The sequence below is a fragment of the Aulostomus chinensis genome, chromosome 23 (genome assembly GCF_037954235.1).
Source record: "Aulostomus chinensis isolate RoL2024-O1b breed Wild chromosome 23, RoL_Achi_v1.0, whole genome shotgun sequence".
NCBI classification, from domain to species: domain Eukaryota; kingdom Metazoa; phylum Chordata; class Actinopteri; order Syngnathiformes; family Aulostomidae; genus Aulostomus; species Aulostomus chinensis.
In genome coordinates this window covers 2990523-3010482 of record NC_141342.1, presented here as the reverse complement: position 1 = coordinate 3010482, position 19960 = coordinate 2990523, and the positions used below count along the sequence as shown (strand labels likewise).

Below are 19960 nucleotides of genomic sequence, written 5' to 3'. Positions count from 1 at the left end.
GACCAAACGTGTTTCAGAGCCGGTGCTTAATTTTGAACCAGTTCTATATGTTTCAACAGCAGAAGAACTGGCCATAAAAACTGGTTCCAGAGCAGCACCAACTCTTTGATCCAAGATCTAAGCATCTCTTTTGCAGGTGTAGAATCTTGAACCCCCACAGCGTTTAAAAAGAATCAAAACACATTGCAAATGTTCAAACTTCACCAAGGATATTTATCAAATTTCAAGTCATCTTATCTCGTTCTGTGTAATATGTCAGAATCACTGTAAACAATCATCTGCCTCTAAATATATTTCAAGTACCCACAAATAAGTGTTTTCAGCTCACTAAGACTTTTTCCCCTCCTGTATCATTTGTTTTTGGGTCTCCAGAATGCCGAAAGAGCCAGCCATGCATGTATATTTAGCTTACCGATAGCAACTGATGGCTAACAACAGTAAAACTCCCCAGCATAATGGACATTTTTGGTCAGTTTTCCTGTTGTTAGCAGTCAGTCACCATTAGCTTCTGGCTAAATACATGGCTGGCTCTTTCTGCATTCCGGAGTCACAAAAGAAGAAATGCAGGAGAGAGAAAAAACATCTTTGTGAGCTCAAGACTCCTAATTGAGAATATTTGAAAGAGGAACCCTTTTTTTTGTGAAGCATCACCTTCACAAGCAGAGGAAGATAAAGGGCCTCGGCTATCTGCATCTCAACAACTATAAAATGCAACTCATCAAGACATCATTTTGTTCAGGACATTTTAGAATTTTTTATTTTCACCATATCGACTAAACTAAATACTGCTCTAATAGTTAATATTTCTGAATAAAATATATTTTATTTTAGTGCTAAGCAATATAGAAAAATCTATATTTTTTACCCAAAAACCTCAAAATCTATATTTTGGCACTGACGTAGTGATGACGATTGGTTAGTTTACAAAATAGTAACAATAAAATTTTGATTAATAATCACTAATGCGGATATAATAGCTAAGTGGGTGGAGGTGTAGAAGAGCTTGAACTGGTGAGACCAGAAACGTACATTAGGTTTCTGTTGGGCAGCTTTTGAAACCACAGAAATTCAGTCTGTTGTCAAGATATTGGTATTGTAGCAGTGTATTTTTTTCCAGCCCTGTTATACTGTTGACAAGCCCCTTTTCTGTATTATATTAAAAGTAATGAGATGATTTGACGTGAATGTAGAAAAATATATTTGGCAATATTTGACTTATCGCGGTGCATATTTAGGGTCCGATCTCAGTGAACCTAATTGGCGTGTACAGGAGTCACCATGGAAACCTGTTTTGGATGCCAAAAGAGTCTGTAGTAACACCTGAAATGCGGTGATGTGGTCCACCATCATCGATAGTAATAATGATCTTCTTTCATGTATCCATGAACTGCATTGTATGTATATGTGTATGTAAGGCACACGATCATCAAGCCGGAGTGACAGCAGTGTTGCTAGGAAACCAGAGGCGTGTACACTTATTTCTCAGCTTGATTCTAAGACCAGTGGAAACACAACCTGGTTCTTATACAACTCCGATCCAACTCTGAACCGGCAAAGCACCAGTCAAGAACCCCTACTAGGTTAAAGGTTGTGGAACAAGGGTGATTGCAAGTTAAGAGGGAAATAAATGTTATTCCCCTGCTTGACATAAGTTAATATCCTTTTGGACCACTTCCTCTAATAGGTGTCCCCCTGATTGGAACACATCTAAAAAAGCCTCTGGATGTGAAGTGTCAACTCCAGTTGAGGATCCATAAGAAGGCTGCATCCTCTCTGCCAAATTCCCATTTAGGTGCACATGAATATGCATTTTCCATGAGAGTGAGTGGGCTCCCCTCCTCAGCACCGCCGAGCCTGTTAGGGCATCGAGTGGTGCTCCCAATTTATATGCATGTATTAGCAACGCTTTTGCCCGGGCTGTCACTGCCTTTCATGTCCATTCCCATCAGGACTGCTGTGGTCCCTGATGGAGGGGGGGCTTGGCTGGCGTAGCCGAAGCTGAGCCGCCCTGCGCGCTCTGCTGTGATTGTGTGCAAGCAGGCAAAATAGTTTCAGCCAAGCAGAGCGACAGATAGACAGATAAAGTGATGCCCGACCTTTGTTGAGAAAAAATGCATGCAAGGTCATACTGAAGGCAGGCTGCCACGTGCAGCTGCGCATCAGCCGTGTAGCCTGCATGGCTGGCCACTGACCGTTAAATAGATGGATGCAGCAACTTAGAGGCTGAGTCAATGAACGCAGACTGCGGTCACCACAAACACCAAGCAGTGAGAAAATACACAAGTACATACCAGATAAATGAGAATTGACATTCAAGACTAAACACAAATATGCACCGTGGTTCACATGTGTGTCATAGCCAGAGGAAGCCAATAATGTCATAGTTTTACACATAATAATACCCGCTGCGTATCCACACCCTGAACATGCTGGCCCCAAATCCTCCTAAATATTTATGATTCGACACATTTTTATATCTGATGACATGTTTCTCATTAATAAAGTGCAAAGTGACAAAGTGCTGAGACAGAGTGAAATAAATGAAAGCATTTAACACCTGATAAAGTGGGAAACGATCCCAGCATGTTAATATCAAAGTGATGACTAAAAGATAGGATCCACTAATCGACCTCAGAGTTTCAGCAGAGAAGATCACTCAAACACCACTAAAACATTTGCTTCATCCATCCATCCATCCATTCTCTTCCATTCATCTTGTTAAGGGTTGTGAGGGGTGGAGCCTATCCCAGCAGCCTTCAGGTGAGAGGCGGGGTTCAACCTGGACAGGTCACCAGTCCATCACAGGGCCAACACATAGAGACAGACAACCATTGGCTCTCCCAGCCACGCCTACGGTCAATTTAGAGTCTGGATTAACCTGGTCCCTCTTGATGTCTTTGGACTGTGGAGGAAGCTGGAGTACCAGAGAGAACCCAGCAGGAACAGGGAGAACATGGAGACTCACACAGAAAGACCCCGTGCTCCAGCCGGGGCTCGAACCCGGAACCTTCTTGCCGTGAGGCAACAGTGCTGACCACTGCACCACCGCCTATTTGCTTCAAAAACGTAGATATTTCTTTTTTACTGTGTAGGATTGTAGGACTGAATATTGCATTCGTGGAGGGTGAAACAGGGTGGAAGGAAGGAAAAGGAAAGAATGACATGTACAGTTAACATATTAATATATTAATATATTTTTCGTGGGTAATGGCTTGAGATATTGTACATGCCAAGACTGCAGTGGGTGTTAGGCTCATCTGTGTGGTGGCCAGATGTTGCAGTCAAAACAAGAGAGCAGCAACTGAAGCTTAACATGAAGTATTTAAAACGACCGACTTAGCTTTGAGGAAGTTCATATTTTAAATGATCTGATGGGTTTCTGAATGGTTTATTTAGAGCAGCTTGGAAGAGTTTGTCCTCCAGTCTTCCTCTCTGGTTTCTGGCGCAGTTTGAATGTTTGTATTGTGCCATTCTGAAAATCTCAACGTTTCTGAACCATAAATACGTCTGACGAGAACAAAAGCAGTTTTGTGGTATCATCCATACTCAGAGGTGGTAAAAGTACTCAATACAATTAATAAAACCGGCACCGAAGAATGTGTGAAAAAGAAGACTTCCTCTTCACTTTACATTTACATCTTTACTTGTACTTAAGTAAAAAGACTGAATTTGTACTTTTATACATTAGCACTCCTTATTACACGACTACTTTGCTCTGCCTGTTGGGGTGGTGGGTGGGTCCAACATTCCTCGGCATCTCCGTCTAACTGTTTGTGTCATTGTTGGACAACTTTAGCATGAGCCACATTTTGCCAAATTCCCCACTGTGGGATGACTAAAGGGTTATCTTATCTTATCTTATTTCTTAAAAATAAACATTTTTTTTTTACATATTATATTGACAACATCTAACCAAACCTTGACTGCAGTATCAACACATCATAAAACATCAATATTTTCGGGATTGTCATTTCAAAAGGCTTTGTTTATGATTATTTTTTTTAAATAGAGTTTAATTTATTTTAACGGGTGTTATATTATCCGTTTTTTTTCCCAGCAAAAGCAGATTTTCTTTGGTAGTTGTACACCTCGCTCACTACTTCATCATTGATCAAACTAAAAATACGCCGAACCACATTTTTTTCAGGTCCTGATTGTGGCGCAGGTTTCTGATGCACATCTGCCGTACACTAATGCCGATTACGCTCTCACGTCATTGCTGCCATGATGTTGAAGGTGGATGTACTAATAAATTGCACCAAAAGGGGGCTTAAGTGCGCTGACTGTTTTTTCCAGCCCATGCATTGGAATGGACTCTGGACACACATCAATCATTGCCATATCTGATCTGTGTATTAAGTCACCTGATTTGGGATTTACACCACCAACAGCACACAATTCCGATATTCCCAATCCCCTGTGTCGTTTAAACTGCCGCTTCTTTTTATTTCAGTGCTTTTCCACAGGGAATACGCCATGTTTGTCCATCCATCCATCATCCCACCGTGTCCTGTACAGGTGTGCACGTGTGCATGTGTGCACTCGAGCATTTGTGCGTGCATGTGTGTGTGCATGTGTGAGTGTGTGTGATCATTTGAATTCCAGTGTAGAATAATGCAATCAATAAACTGAAAAAAACACGTTGTATACCACTGTTTAAATACCAGTAACTTTAAATTCATAATTTCCAGGTCCCTCTAAGATTGATTAAACATTTACATGTCAGTTTAAGATGATGGATGGGAATGCGCTTTATACATATTTCACATTCGTAATATGCCATCATTACAGCGTTATCAGTCCATATGATTTTTTACACCCTAAAAAAATGTTTTTTTTGTGATTTGGATTTACAGATGTAATACATTTGTAAGTCTTTCCAACATGAAGTCGACACATACACTCATTCTGTTGCTTGAACAGCTGCATAATCCACTCATCCTGTAAAATGAGTCGATTTATTTCTTGCATTCTCTTTTCATCTCACCTGCCTTTGCCTCTCCATATGAGAACTTCCCGCTGATGCCGACTCACTTCTGCACACTTTCACCTGTATTTCTAATTCATGTCTCCTGTCTGTTTTATGAATCGTGGGGTTAAATCACGCTGTGCTCGCTGGGTGTGAGCTCCTGATTCACCAACTGAGGGACTACGAGGCCATCACTTCCACCCTGTCAGAGACTGCAGGGCCCCCGTTACCTCGCCAACCTATAATTATCTCCTATAGCAGGCCCCTCTTTTTCTCTGCCGTTCTCTCCCTCGCACTCTCTTGCTCAAATCCGATGATTACTGGATGTTAACATTAGAGATTACACTGCTGAAAGGTTGAACACTGTGGGTGCTCTTTGGAGGAGAATGCAGAGTTTAGCACAGGCATGAAGATTGTGCAAATAGTGAGAGGATTGGTGTATAGAAATCTGTCTTTAAGCTATTATTTGACCAACAGCCATGACACATAGACTAAAGAATGCTCGTGAAGAGCTTTGAGTGTTTGAGTGGGGGGAAGGAGAGCTCTTACCATGGTTGGATTTGGAGCTCTGAACAGGGGTGTAGTGGTTCTTGGATGAGGTTCTGACAGGTGTGTTGTCTTTGGGGGAGCCGTTCATCGCTGCAAAGTTCTCACAGTCATATTGAGAAATGGGAATGGGCCCCTGCTGCCTCAGGATGTCGGCGAGGGCCCTGAAAATCAAAAGTCAACAGCAAATGTTAATGCTTTCACCCCCAACATCTGCTGAAGCATCTCTCAGTGCAGCTGAGTTAAAAAGGCAGCAATAACGGGTCTGTTTTCTGCATACCGAATAGCCGCTAATTGTTAAGACAGTGTTGTGCTATTATGGGTAATTCAGGGCTTCTCTGTTTCATTTTTTTTACCGTCTGGGAACATGATGAATGTTCATTTGAAAGAGAAACAACATTGGATGTGTGAGTCTCTCGTCTAATTAGGTTGGATTTGAATGTTTTTCAGACCGCACCAGGTGCATATGGAAGGATGAAACCCTCGAGGGGGGGAGAGTGGGAGAGCGGGAGAAGCAATCGGGATGAAAGAAAGTTCAAAAAGTGTTTGTTTGGCTTTTCTGCCGTCGCTCTTGAAGAGGAAATCAAATTACTTTTGCGCTGCTGCAGCAGCTCAAAGCTTTTGTACAACAAATGTATCACCGCAGCAACCTTTGCTTTTGAATTAATATTTCCGCTCCCCTTGTCTTCCTGTTCCTTATTCGATGCGCAGCGATGCGAGCATGTCACACGACCTTGATACAGCCCCAACATTAACACTATCCATTATTCACAGTCTTAAGATCGCTCAAGTGTTGAATAATGCATACAAAACTATGCAATCTTGAGGAAATAATGTGCGTGTCAGCGTTTATTCCCTGATGGGGGTGCAGACTACCGTCCACCATGTATGATAACCCTCATATGGTGAAGCCCCAGGAGGAAGCAGGAGCCAGCTGAGGGGATAAAACGCAATCATTCGCCATGGTATACCCTCTCTGCTGAGCATTCTCATCAATGTCCCACCTGAACACACCAGACAGATGTGTGCTGATGTGCAGTGGGTGAAGGATCGGAGGGGAGGTGTTGAGGGAAGATGTTTGACAGCTGGTTGTCTTGGTTTTCTTCACCAGGTGAGACAAATACCCTCCTCGCTATCCTTCTACATGCAGGTGAGATGCGATGGTCATCTCAATTTAACTGAAAAGCCAGTGAAAGCAACGTTAAACATGGAGGCTGGGCATCAGCCCTTCTCACTCCCACATGTAACAGATGTACACACTCCTCGTGTGTGACGCTCCTCTTTTGACTCCTCCGTAATTATTTCTGGCTTTCATTCCCACACTACACTTCTTTGGGAGGGAACATCTGCTGCAACTCAGATAGAAGCCGATGTGAAAGGTGCTCATCAGTTAGCTTTAGATAATAATCTCTTTATTAATCAAATACATTGCGGGGCTCATGCTTGGTTAATTAGGTCTATTTATATTTACAGATGATGGGGCATTGCAAGCAACATGACTGTAGGCCTGACCTTTGACCTTTGACTGCAAAGGTCCATTTATCGTCACTGTCGTTGTTTCAGTTCCCTCGACTGTGGAACATTCTAGGTGGAAGGGCAGGACTTACCTGTGGATGTTCATTTCCTGAGGCGGCTCTGTGGCTTTGTCGTAAGCAACTTTGACCGACACTCCCAGCACTATGATGAAGGCTATGATCCCACAGGTGATGTAGACCGCCGTGTTGGTCTGATCCATGCTCGGATCGTACGTTTCACCTGTCGGGACGGGGGACGGGGGCGCCGTCTGCACCCACACCGGGGTTTGGTAGTTCTTGCAGGCTTTCTGATCCAGCCGGTCTTTTTTGTACTCGCAGCAGAAGCGCAGGTAGCACGTCCCGCAGCAGTACCGGTGGTCCGTGTTATTGCACTCGAACATTTTGTCATACTGGCCGCTCACGTCGTAGTAGCCCAGGCAGGTGTCGTGGTTGCTGACTGGCGCGGGCTGCGGGGTCTTCTGCTGGACCACCACTGGCGCCGCAGTGGCTTTGACAATCTTCTTGTTCACCGGCTTGGGTTTCTTCCCGCCTGTGGCTGCGCTCAGCACGCTCAGTGGGTCCAGGTAAATGAGCAGCAGCAAAAGGTGCCTTATCCCCATGATGCACTTCGAGTATTGTGATTTTTTTTGGTGAAGACACTTTAACTCTGGCTGCAAAGGTTCAGTCTTGTGTAAGTTTCGCCGTCGAGTCTTCCCTCGCTCGCTCCTGCACCGCCGTCATGCTGAATACAACTCTGGCTGTTAAGGGCATCTCTCGCCTCTGATTAGGATGCATGGAGCGAACTAAAGCCCACTGCAAGCCACCGTTGAGCGGTGGAAGGAGAGCGGCATATCCTGAGCGGGGGAGCCCGGGCTCTGAGCGCTCTCCGCCGGCGGAGCGGCGTGGAGGAGCCGCGGTGCGTCGCTGTCCAAGGTGCTGATTCCTGGAGACCCAGTCAGCTCTGTGCGAGGCGAAGTTGCGCTGGAGGAACAAATAAACCGAGATAGCTCATTAGCTATTTTCTTCACGTCAGAGCAACGTCATCATTAATTAACAATCCTCTACACAGTGTTGAAGAACTTGGCAGATTTTTGATCCCAATTGTTTTAAGTCACTGGCGCAGTTTGACACCCACACAGCACAATATGTTCCACATAAATGTTCTCCTCATGTTAAGCACCAGAACGCTAGAACCCAACCAAATACATTCATTTCAACAGAATTAAAGTAACTCTCCATTGTTCCTGACAAACAGAAAAGGGTGCAAGGGTTGCGTGGAAGCCATGCAGCCTACCTCTGTGAGGATACCCGCCGGGGAGTCGCTCTCTGTCTGGGTCTGTGAAAGTAAGGGGACTATCAGAGCTCGGAACCAGATCCCCCCACCCCCCACAACTCTCTCTCTCTCTCTCTCTCTCTCTCCCTCTACTTCTCTCTTCCTTCTCAGCTTTCTCCCTCCCTCTGTCTCTTACATCACTCCAGCGCTGGCGTCAGAACTCAGTCAAGTATCGGTAAATTGCACACACACACACACACACACACACACACACACACACACACACACATACACACACACCCCTGGTTATTTGCATTAACACTTCCACATTAAATGACTGCTCAGACCTCTGTTCTGTCCGCTAATTCGCAGCCTGTCTCGACCTCTTGTGAGCTGGCTGTTATCATATTCCAGCTACATGCCTGTAATGAATCCATAACTGGCTGCGCTCCCTCAGTTAGTGCATTCATTAACACATATAAAGTCATGCTGGTGTGTAGCCAAGCTATTGCACCTTGGGTGTTATGTAGACCTGATAAATAACTAATGTAGTGTATTTACTGAAATTAACCAAAGCTCCTGTACACTCTCGGTTATGTGCGTTTTATTCATGTAATGTCCGCCCACTCTGACTCAGTTAAAGTCATGCACTGATGTATAGGTGTTTCTCTAATTGACACACTTCAACCCGCACACATCTAGTTGGTGCATTATGTATTATGGTGTTAGAGAGCTTTCGGATTGGCAATCAACACTTAACGATCACAAAAACAGAGGGTGTCTTGACATCAGCATCATCATCAGCAGCATCCTCATCCTCATCATCATCATCATCAGCAGCAGCAGCAGCAGCAGCAAGCCAAGAGGTGAAGAAGCTGCAGAGTGAGAGCAGGACTTCACATCCCAGATATCCAGCTTGTTTGGGAACAGACAGGACATGAATACAGCTGGTTGTTCCTGGCAGGTTGGGAGGCTGTAAGGACGTGGGCCCGACGAGCAAAGATAAGGGACCCCGGAGAGATATGGCTGCACTTTGGACTTTGTTTAACGTGTCAATGGAAAGACAGCAGAGTTGAGATTGCACTGCTCTCCAGTCTTATACAAATATTGACAAGCTCTTTACATATTTCTGAATTTTTTCCACATTCAAGTAAAATCTGTATTGCAGAGGTTTTTAAACTTTTCATATTCTGAACCCTAAACTGGACTCAGTAAGCCAAAGACGTGCAGTTGACATCATTTTGCTCATCATTACATCACCTTTTACAGTTAAACAGAACGAATATGAACATATACATACAAATATAAATACAATGCATCAAACATGTGAGTCTATTTTTCATTTTTGTTTCAAATAATAAGGAATTTTTAATTTTTTATCCCACATATTTTGATACGTAAGTATGTTTGAAGAAAACATTTTTAATATGTTAGATTTCTTTCAAAAATATTGACCATGATATTAGGTGAAAATGTTCCGAAAAAAATAAATGAAAAGGAAAAAAAATTGACTGCATTGAGTCACTTTCTCCTATTTGAAATATTTTTTGGTTAATAGGGACCCTGAAGTTTAATATTTGGATGAGGATGCTTTGATTCTGTCAAATTTCATAGTTGAAAGGAAGAAATCTGATGAAGAATCACTGATCTAACTGGATGCTGCGTTCACGTTTCCAACTAAAATACTACTTTTGTTTTACATTCCAGCAATTCTTTGAAGTGTTTCCCTCTAAAGTTTCACATTAAAGTCTTTTTTGTTGTTGTTGATGCAAAAGCTTTAATAATTCAGTGATTGTGTGTTCCTTATTTTTTCCTCCACTACAGTTCTGTCAAAAATACACAAAAAATGTAAATTAGGATGAAATCTGTTTTAAAAAAAAAAGAGTTGGGATTTGTTTTGGCATTGAACACAGACAGTTGTATTCTCAGCAGAGCGTTTTCAGAGGATGGTCAATATCATCATTACAGAGATGCAGGAAGTGTTCAACCACAAAACTGACAATAGGGTTCTCTATATTTCTTCAGGCCTTTCTAATTCATTTTTAATAGTAAAGATCGATCAAATGACTATTTAGAATGTGAAACAGGTCATTAAGTAGCGACCGACGGAGAATTATTGTCCTGCTTTGCAGTTCCCCTCAGCTCACAGTGTTTTCTCCTTTTTATAGCTCATTAGCTCTTATCAACCTTGTTTCCAGCAGCAGCAGGTAGGTGTTTTTAGCTAATAAGCTCTGATAAACTCACTGTACACTCGGTGCTGTTCTCCAGTCTAGCTGGTAAACACAGTGGAGCATTTAGCTGTTGGAGAATCAAATACTTCTCTCCGGAGAAGAGCAGAGAACATGTTTGCCATCATGGTGATAATATGTTGTTGGAGCTTGTTAAAACTGAAATGTAACAGGAAGATATACAAGGATGCTTCTGTCACTGGCCAGGACTCCGTTTACAGTCCTAGCCATCAAACGCGGGAGCCTGAAGTGTTTTAGTTTGGCAGTATTGAGCTCAAATCAAAGTGTTCGTGGAGTACTGAGCATATGTCTGGATAAAGAAAACTTGGATACTGGATGATGTCTTTGAAGGGTTGAAAATGCAACTATTAATCAACAGGCATCTGCAGGTTCAAGCTTGAGGCGTGGCTTTTAAAGACTCAAGAACATGAAATACTTCCATCGTCCATCATCATCTTCCGCTTATTACTTACTAGTAAGGGTCGCGGGGGGGTGGAGCCTATCCCAGCATCTACGGGCGAGAGGTGGGGTTCACCCTGGACAGGTCACCAGTCCATCACAGGGCCAACACATAGAGACAGACAACCATTCACACTCACATTCATACCTACAGTCAATTTAGAGTATCAATCAGCCTCGTCCCCTCTTGATGTCTTTGGACTGTGGAGGAAGCTGGAGTACCAGAGAGAACCCACACAGGAACAGGGAGAACATGGAGACTCACACAGAAAGATCCCGTGCTGCAGCCGGGACTGGAACCTGGAACCTTCTTGCTGTGAGGCCACAGTGCTGACCACTGCACCACCGTGCAGCCCACATGAAATACTTGATAAACAAATTATACTCTATTTAATATTTTGTATATAACGGCAACAAATAAAACAAAAAAGGTAGAAATGAGCCAGCTTGTAAGTGCAAATGAATCAGTCTTCACTAGCATCAGTTATTATGTGGAAAGTTAATTGCCTGTCATCACTCAGCCACTAACAGCAGAGTCCCCAAACCTTATGTTTGTCAGAAAGCCCACGTGAGATCCACTATTGTGCTGGATGACAGCGACGGCCATGAACACTGAAGGGAAGATTTTAAAAAATCTGTTCCACAGGCACCATCTTGTTGTCAGATGTACTTACAAATGCACTAAATATGTATCAAACTACTTCTGAAAATACTGCAGTTATTAAGAACTGCATTATCCAGACATTTGAACAAATTACAGATATTTTTTAAGCAAGTTATTAAAGATTTATGTTTTCACTAAGTGTATGAACGCTGAAATCCATAGGAGGGATTAGAGGCCAGACAGATTTGAGACTGTGCAGCAAGGATGGGGGCGCTGATTCGGTGCTCTGTCTTTTGGTTGCTGCACTAGCGCCTCCTCTGGCTGGTTGGGGCCCCTGCTTGGACTGAGGGGAACGTAGGGGAATGACAATGACCAGGACAGCATGGACAGGTCAATTGGCAATATGCAATATCAGAGAAAAAACAGGGAAGAGGCAAGGAAAGACAGAACTGACACAGATTAACACAGATTCATGTTTGTTGCCTTTAAGGGATCTGTAGATAACATGGAAGTGAATTCATGAATAAAAACACCTTAACTTACAAACACCCACACCCTGACAGCCATTCAAACTTCCCCAGATCAGCCTCCATCAGCAGCAGTTGTCAGGAGCAGCCACCAGGGCCAGATCAGGTATGGAGGTCACATACCTGACTGCGTTCTTGCAGTCGTATGACATTGTTTATAAAACAGACAAACCTCAGAGCCAAGGAAGACTTCCTTATTGGCTCTGAAGATTTTCCTTACTGTGGCACTTTGGATGCTGTCATCCTGTCGCTAACGCTCGCCGTATCCCCTGCAGAGGAAATACTATAGGAAGCTGGAATGCCAACTCTCATTAGAAAAGGGATTTTAAAAGCGCTCTGACAGGAACAGTAGGGGTAAAAATGCTTTGCATAAGCATCTTTTTTTCAACTACCACCAGTTGTGTGAGTGGCAGCAGGTTATGGTACCAACAGATCCTAATTCAAAGTCTAAGCTATCAAACGTAGAGTATGTCCTGAATGGCTGGCAGGAGTGACTGATTTATCCTCCAGGAGATTAAATTGAAACTCTTTCTGATCAAAAGTGCTTTCGTTTTTTCAAATTCATCCATTCAGTATTACACACTGAGTGACTTGCAGAGGAGGAAAAGAGAGCGTGATGATATTTGTGTCTGAATCTCAAACCAACAACACTGCTGATTGGGAGGCTGAGAAGCAGTTGCTTAGTAACCACGTTTTACGATGGCTTCCATACTTGTTGTAATGAAAAATTTAGACTCCTCACTACAGAACTATTCTCTGGGACTTCAGCATGAGATATGGATGTGCTTTGAGACCCATGTTCGAGGGCTGCAGACTAAGCATCAAATAAACATACACACACACACACACACACACATACCGGAGAGAAAAAAAAAAGACAGTAGGAACACAAACCTTACTGCCTCTCAGTGATTCATATTACTGTATCTCCAAATACAAGGAGGGACTAAAAAGTGAGTGCATAAACCGTCTAAACGAATGGACGGACTGGAACGTTTTAGCCTGACTCGACTACATCAGTGTGATGCAACTGGGATGATGTTCCATTAATGTTTCAGTTTGGTTCCAGCCATCAACACGAGCGAGGACGCATCCTGCATAATGCTGCATTTGCACTCATTATGGCACCCTTTTTGTTTACACGTGGCATTATTGGTGGGATTATCGGGATTTTGGGTGCATTATTTTAAGCATGGAGCAATTTTCTGTTCTCTCTGAGGTAACACTTTACAATGATCTCCCACAACACCAGCCCCTATATATACAGTGGTAAACAAACTCTCAAAATATATATATATATATATATATATATATATATATATATATATATATATATATATATATATATATATATATATATTCTGCGGTTCATTGATTTCCCAATTTTGTCCATCCAGAAATCCAGAAAACTTCTGCCTACAACTAAAATTTTCTGCCTTTATCTGGTGATAACAAGTTGTCATTTTGAGATCATAAAATAACAAAGCTTGATCTATTGTTATTATCAGAGCATTTGTTAATTTTATAATAAGAAAATAATTCATATATTACAATGACATAATAGAACAAATAAGTCATTATGAAGACATGTCTGCAGGTAATATTCTGGTTATAAAGACTTATTAACGTGTTATAGGGATGCATTGATCCTATAACCATATTGACTCAGACTGCCAGATCAGACGTTAGTGAAATGCATCTGATTGGATCATTGTCTGGTATCTGAGTTCAGAGGGTGGCGTGAGCTCAGCGGAAACGCTCAACTGTTTTACAGTAGTCCTTACATAACATACACATACAGTTCTTGCGCGCTCATTTTTATCTGAATAAGAATATCAATGCAGTAAATGTGTAATAATGAGATCAAAAAATGTCAGCGTGTCTGCATGTATATGTGCTCAAATAATTACTGTACAACCTTTCCTCCTAGATTTGTCACGTAATTAATTTTGAGTGAAATACAACAGAATTTGAAAGGTTTTTTTTTTTTTTGCAAGCAAATGATTATTTGGGAAGTCAAAAAATGCCATAATCACACCTGCAACAAACCCTGTGGTGAGAGTTTGTACTTACTATATCAACTCCTCCCTAATAAAGTCGTGATGTAGGGAGTCCCACGAGTAGCTGATTGGGGGAGTGTTCCCTCTGGTTCATTGTGTCCTCCGGAGGGTTGTTGAATGTGGAGAAGAGTGTGTTGTGTTGCTCCTGCTACCTGAACCTCAATCCAGTGAGGTGAAGAGTCAAACCACTGGAGGTCAGCAAAAACAAGACTTTCAGGGGCTGTGAAGCGGCTCTCAGGTAAGAAATAAGGTGCTGGTCTCAGTCAAATATTGAAAAAGTCAGCAGTGACTTCAGGCACGTGGCAGTACGTTAACATTTATTACTCTAAGAAAACCACCCTCTCCTCGGTGTTACAGCTCAATTTTTACCCTTGCTGACCAATTCTACAAGCTCCAAATGAGGAGGTGGAGGAGAGATTAACATACATGAAGGCTTTATTTCATGTCAGTGACCTGGGTTAACTGGTACAGTTTAATGAGTGGGGTTTTTTTTCCTCTGAAATACCATCATCATATAAATGTTAATTACACTACGTAACGACTACGTAATAATGACCTCATCTTTATGTAGATCAGCTCCATAAGCATTGCGTGCACTGTGTATATATTTCTGCCATCTGTCCAAAATTTCCATTGAAGAAATGTCCACTGCCAAAACAGAAAAAGAATCCCCCCCCCCCCATCACTGCTTCAGTGTGTTTCGAACCAACATGGCCATACTCACCATCTTGGACTACGTGCGATGCGTACCACATTGGTAGCAGCACCCGTTGCAGTTGTTTTATGTTCATTTTCAATGTGAGCAGAGGAAACGTTAGGATTAAAATAGTTCTGTGCATATTGCAAAAATGTTTTCACGTTTGGAGGAGTTGGAAAAGTTGGTGTAGCAATAAAACGTGAACCATACTGCTTACCTCAATGAACCATCTTCGGATGTTTGCGTAACAGAATTGGGTGGAAACATGGCCTAAATTTGCAGGCGAGGCACGTCACAGAGAGGTCCCGGTATTTTAGGTGAAGCCCCTGAGACACAAAACAAACTGTTCAGCAGTAATGAAGATGAGGCAGCAACTTCTATGCTTGCAATCAATAACTCTTCATTGGTGACGTCGTGGTGATGGTGGAGGTGCAAAAATCGGAATCACATTTGACTTAACATTGGAATTCACTACTGCATCCCAACTGTACTTTTTTGTGGTATTTTAATTTTGGGTTTTCTTTAAAAAAAATGAATAAAAAAAGGTGATTAATGTACAAACAACAACTTAGCAAACAACTATTTTTTTATCTGAAGCTGCTGGTGACGTAGAGGGTTCAAATGTATCGGCATCTGCTCTAAACCCGGCTGCACTCTCAGGTATCAAAAATGGTCTCCGAGGTACAGAGTTCAGGAATCAACTCTCTCAAGAGACGCCCAAGACGGGGAAGAGGTTGAGTGATAGAAGGCGAGCTAAAGCGAGAGTGAACATCATTCACTGGATGGAGAGAGATGACTGTCAGCTTTATTTCTAACAAAACCTACCTGTGTATCAGTACAAGGGGTTGATTTACTGCCTTCCTCAACACTGCAATCAGGTTTTTGTCATTCTTACTTGTGTTTATTGCGGTTATGAACTTTCATTCATATTGATACACAAGGTACCACAAACAACATGTCAAACCAGCTGACATTTCTCAACAACTAGTAAAGAACCTCCATTATGGACCCTTTTGTTCCCTGCTCTGCCCTCCAAACTGACACCTGCTGCTGCAGTAGTTATACAAAGCAATACTCAATGTTCATATCAAATTATTGGCAGTTTCACTTAACCTCCTCAGTCAATGTACTTTGTCCTTCTCTTTGAATGCAAAGTGGTATTGATGGATGTGTGCTGCGCCTCTGAGGAAAATGATCAAGGGACTCTTTGCAACGGCAGCAAAAAATACAACCATTTGGAAACACGAGGGAGGACACATCTACTTGTACGTGGACACGTTGGATTCATTGAGGTGAGGCTGTTTGATGAACAGATGCAGCAACCTCAACATTCCAGGTCCACCCTGGAGTGAGATCCCCCCGATGACGTTGAGAAAGCGGGACTGTTTTAGTTTCCCTTCACACTTGACCTGCACTTTTGCAAAGATCCTACTAACCACAAGAGCAAGGACACTTTAGAAATCAGACATCTATTTTCATTATCTCTCACTGTATGACTACATTATCTGAGCATGACAGTAGCGTTAACCACATCACATTGTAAAAGTGATTGCATGCTTTGATTTGCCAGAGGAACTGCCAGTCATCTTCATATGGAGGGCAAAGACCATCCATCCATCTTATTTGTTAAGGGGGGGGGGGGGCTGGAGCCAAGCCCAGAGGTGGGGTTCACCCTGGACCATCACAGGTCCATCAGGAGCAATCAGGGGCTCAGTATCTTGCTCAAGGATACTTGGACATGGTCACCAGGGGAAGTGAGGATCGAACCAGCGAGCCTTCAGTTGCTAGATGGCCACGCCGCCCCAAGGGCAAAGACCCTCACAGTTAAATCAATATGGTAAAGTAGAGCTTCAAAACCTGAGACAAAAGGTCCTTTGACTGACAACAAAAACAAGCTCAACCCATCGAACACCTAACTATCTCACCGTCAAGCGGTGTTTCATGTCATTCTGTTTGTACAGCTTATTTTGCCAGTTGGTCTATGCAGTGTGACGCAGAAGCGAATGATCAATCTTAAATAGACGTGCTGTCCATGTATGCAGTGTAGCACCCCCTCCTCCTATTTCACTGGCCATATAATTTGTCTTTTTTCTTCCATTTAGTCAAGATTTCCAGCCAGTTCCTGTTTCCAGACTTTATTCCTCAGGTAGAACCTTTCAGTCTGTTCCTGGGTCTTTGTCTTTTGTTAGTCTCTCACCTGCATTTTGATCCCTGAATTATAATCTGTGAGCTACTTTAGGATTAAGTGCAGGTAGGTGAATAGCCAAAAGTTTTTAACTCAATTACAAGTATTGTTACTTTAAAATGCATGAAGATAGAAGATAGAATAGAGAATATTAAGTGAAAGTTACTCTGTTCTGAGTTACTTTGAATTTCTTTGTAAATAATCAGAGGAAGACAGATGTAATCACACTGACAAGAACAACATAGAAAATAGCAGTGTGCAAGTTAAGATCAGACCAGACAATATCCTTTCAATTAAAACAATAATGAATTAAATCTGTACAAAATTTTAAAAAATAAAATCAAGGCAACACAGTCCGTAAAAACGATTGAAACTTGCTCGGTTTAGTAGTTGCAAAACATTATCTTCATTTAATATGAGGCTGCTGGTCCAGCTCCTCAGAATCAGACACAATTGTTTCATCCATTGTCATTGCACACAGTGTGTGTGTGTGTGTGTGTGTGTGTGTGTGTGTGTGTGTGTGTGTGTGTGTGTGTCACACACAGGGAGTTTGTGTGTTGCCGTGTGATTAAGTGGCTACGTTAGATGGAAACAGAGCCATGTGACCAAAAATTTGACTGAAGAAGACTCTGTTAAAATTAAACAGATAATGTTTGATTGACATATTTACCAAATAGATGGTAACATAAATTTACTCAACTACAAGAGTTATGTTGCATTTCTCTTACAAGGATAATTTATCCAAAAAGTTACTCAAGTAATTGTAATGGAGTAAATGTAACTGTTACCAGCCCCATCTGGTTGAGTGCTAATACCGACAACATTATCGTACCCTGGGACACGCCCACTCCCCCACATTGGGTGGTCGGGGCCCATAAATCTGTAAATACACTGAGAAATCCATTCATTCCCGATGACCTGTCACTGTGTGTTAACCAAGTCTCTCCCTGTATTCATTCTGTCCAGTATTTGTCTCGAGTACGTTGAAATAATCAAACTTGCCCCGGGTGTGAAATAAAGCAAGTTAACAGGCTAGGAGTGGGTTTAAAACAGGCTTTTGCTTTCTCTGCAGCACCCTGTGATGGCGATTTCACCATGAGAGCGGACAATGGAATGGAATGGTGTAGATTTGCCTGTGTGACCTGCGTGACCGGGTCACCAACTCCGCATGTGTCCACACATATTCATTAGGGGCTGATTGTATGTGATGTAACCTGCAGCATGTCAAACCATAGAGAAGCTGTCCTGGTGCTGCTGTTTAAACTCTTCATTCATATTTACCATCAGATTTGACTACATTGGATCATCAGGCCTGTGAAGGGTTTTTTCTGATCTCTCTTATGATCTTTTGTCACCAGCTGACTGGCTGGATGTTGGAGCAGATAGAAAACAACAGTCAGTAATGATTTGCGGGGTCCACAGCTGTCTGTGTGCCTTTGCGCCTGTTTCAGAGTATTATCCAGGTCTGGGTGGCAGAGGAGGATCATTGCAGCTGATGTTCGCTGTAGAAACTAGGAAACTGAAAGTCAGACAAACAATTGTCTGCTTAAAGCTATGGTGCAACATATTTTCATGTAATGGGCAAGCTGGGTGAATGCAGTGAACTCAGCTACAAGTCACTCTCCAATAAATGAAGCTTAACCACACTGAACCTACCTCCCAGAGACGTCTGGCAAGCTAAGCTACAGAAAATTCCTAGCTTACCGAAGCTTCAAAGCTAAGTCTAAGACATTATCAAAGCTTTTTTCAAAAAAATAAAAAAGAAGTCATTGATCTAACTTCTTTCCAAGTCGGTGCTCTCTCACAGATCACTATAAGTGGCAGTCAAACAGCCCAAACTTGTTCAGATCATTTGTAACAAAACCACACAAAAAGCTATTATGCAACAATTGTAACTTTTAAGCCATTTGGGTTTTTTTTAGATACATTTCCAGCATAAACTGTAAGGTAACACAAACTAGTTGTAAAAGAATAAACACCGACTGTACTTCAAGCTGTAACAACCTAAACATTTGTTGTGCGTGTGTGAAAAAAGAGAGTGTGTAAAAGATGAAATCAAGTATGCGCCTCTGCCTCTCAGAGCCTCCATCTCACTTGAGGATGAGGTGGTCGGGCGGGACCCAAATATCTCTCCAAGAGGTGTTTGTTCACACAAAGGGCTTCTCCCTCCAGCAGCTACGATGTCACAGTCATAGACGGAGGTGCTTCTGTATAACTGGTGCTTCAGCTGCACAGGTCTGTTTAGAACATGACCTGTTATTTCAGACAGCAGCAGCAAGCACTAGCGCTCACAATTTTAGGCCTCTTAACTGGTTAAGCTTCACTGCTGGTAAAAATGCAGCTTGAGTCGATGCTACGGTGCTTCTCGATCAATAAAAGAACTTCACTGCTGAAAAGCTAAAACAGCGATTTTACCACCACGCGACTGAGGCTACAGATGAATGTTTCCTACATTCCAATCCATATCAAGCGAGTTCACACAATGTTCAGTAAGTTAGTTGCTGCCAGTTAATCTCTCTGCATTTGACATTGTACAGTATGGACATTGTGTATGTGGTGACATACAGGACCATGAGGGATACTGCACATGGATCCAGCCTGCACACCTGAGAGCAGGCTACTTATGACTGCCGACCTGATTCGAATGTGGATGAATAATTAATCGTGCTGTTCTTCAAGAAATCTTAAGCAAATCAAATCATGATAGTGAAATGAATAATTTTGCAGAGGTCATGTGCTGCTCAAAACCAACCCTGTTGGAGCTGGAACTGCTCATGATATTCCTCACATAGCTTTAAAATAAATGTGGGCCCGTAAGCACGTCTTGTCGAATAATGGGACTTAGTTTGTCTTTTGTTTCTTTAGCACCATCACTTCTTCCCTTGGTTATTGGAATGA

General features: G+C 42.4%; 1 protein-coding gene across 8 annotated transcripts in view; it reads right to left on the bottom strand.

Moving 5' to 3' along the window:
• shisa6b (shisa family member 6b) overlaps positions 1-8362 on the bottom strand; it is an 83113-nt gene extending 74751 nt beyond the window's left edge. For all 8 annotated transcript variants that reach the window (XM_086194952.1, XM_086194957.1, XM_086194953.1 and 5 more), the window contains exons 1-3: positions 8324-8362; positions 7123-8010; positions 5519-5679 (exon numbers count right to left, since the gene is read on the bottom strand). In XM_086194952.1, coding sequence (XP_086051078.1) covers positions 5519-5679; positions 7123-7649 — 688 coding nt within the window. In that variant the 5' untranslated portion in view covers positions 7650-8010; positions 8324-8362. The remainder of the gene's footprint in view (positions 1-5518; positions 5680-7122; positions 8011-8323) is intronic.
• Positions 8363-19960: the final 11598 nt, after the last annotated feature.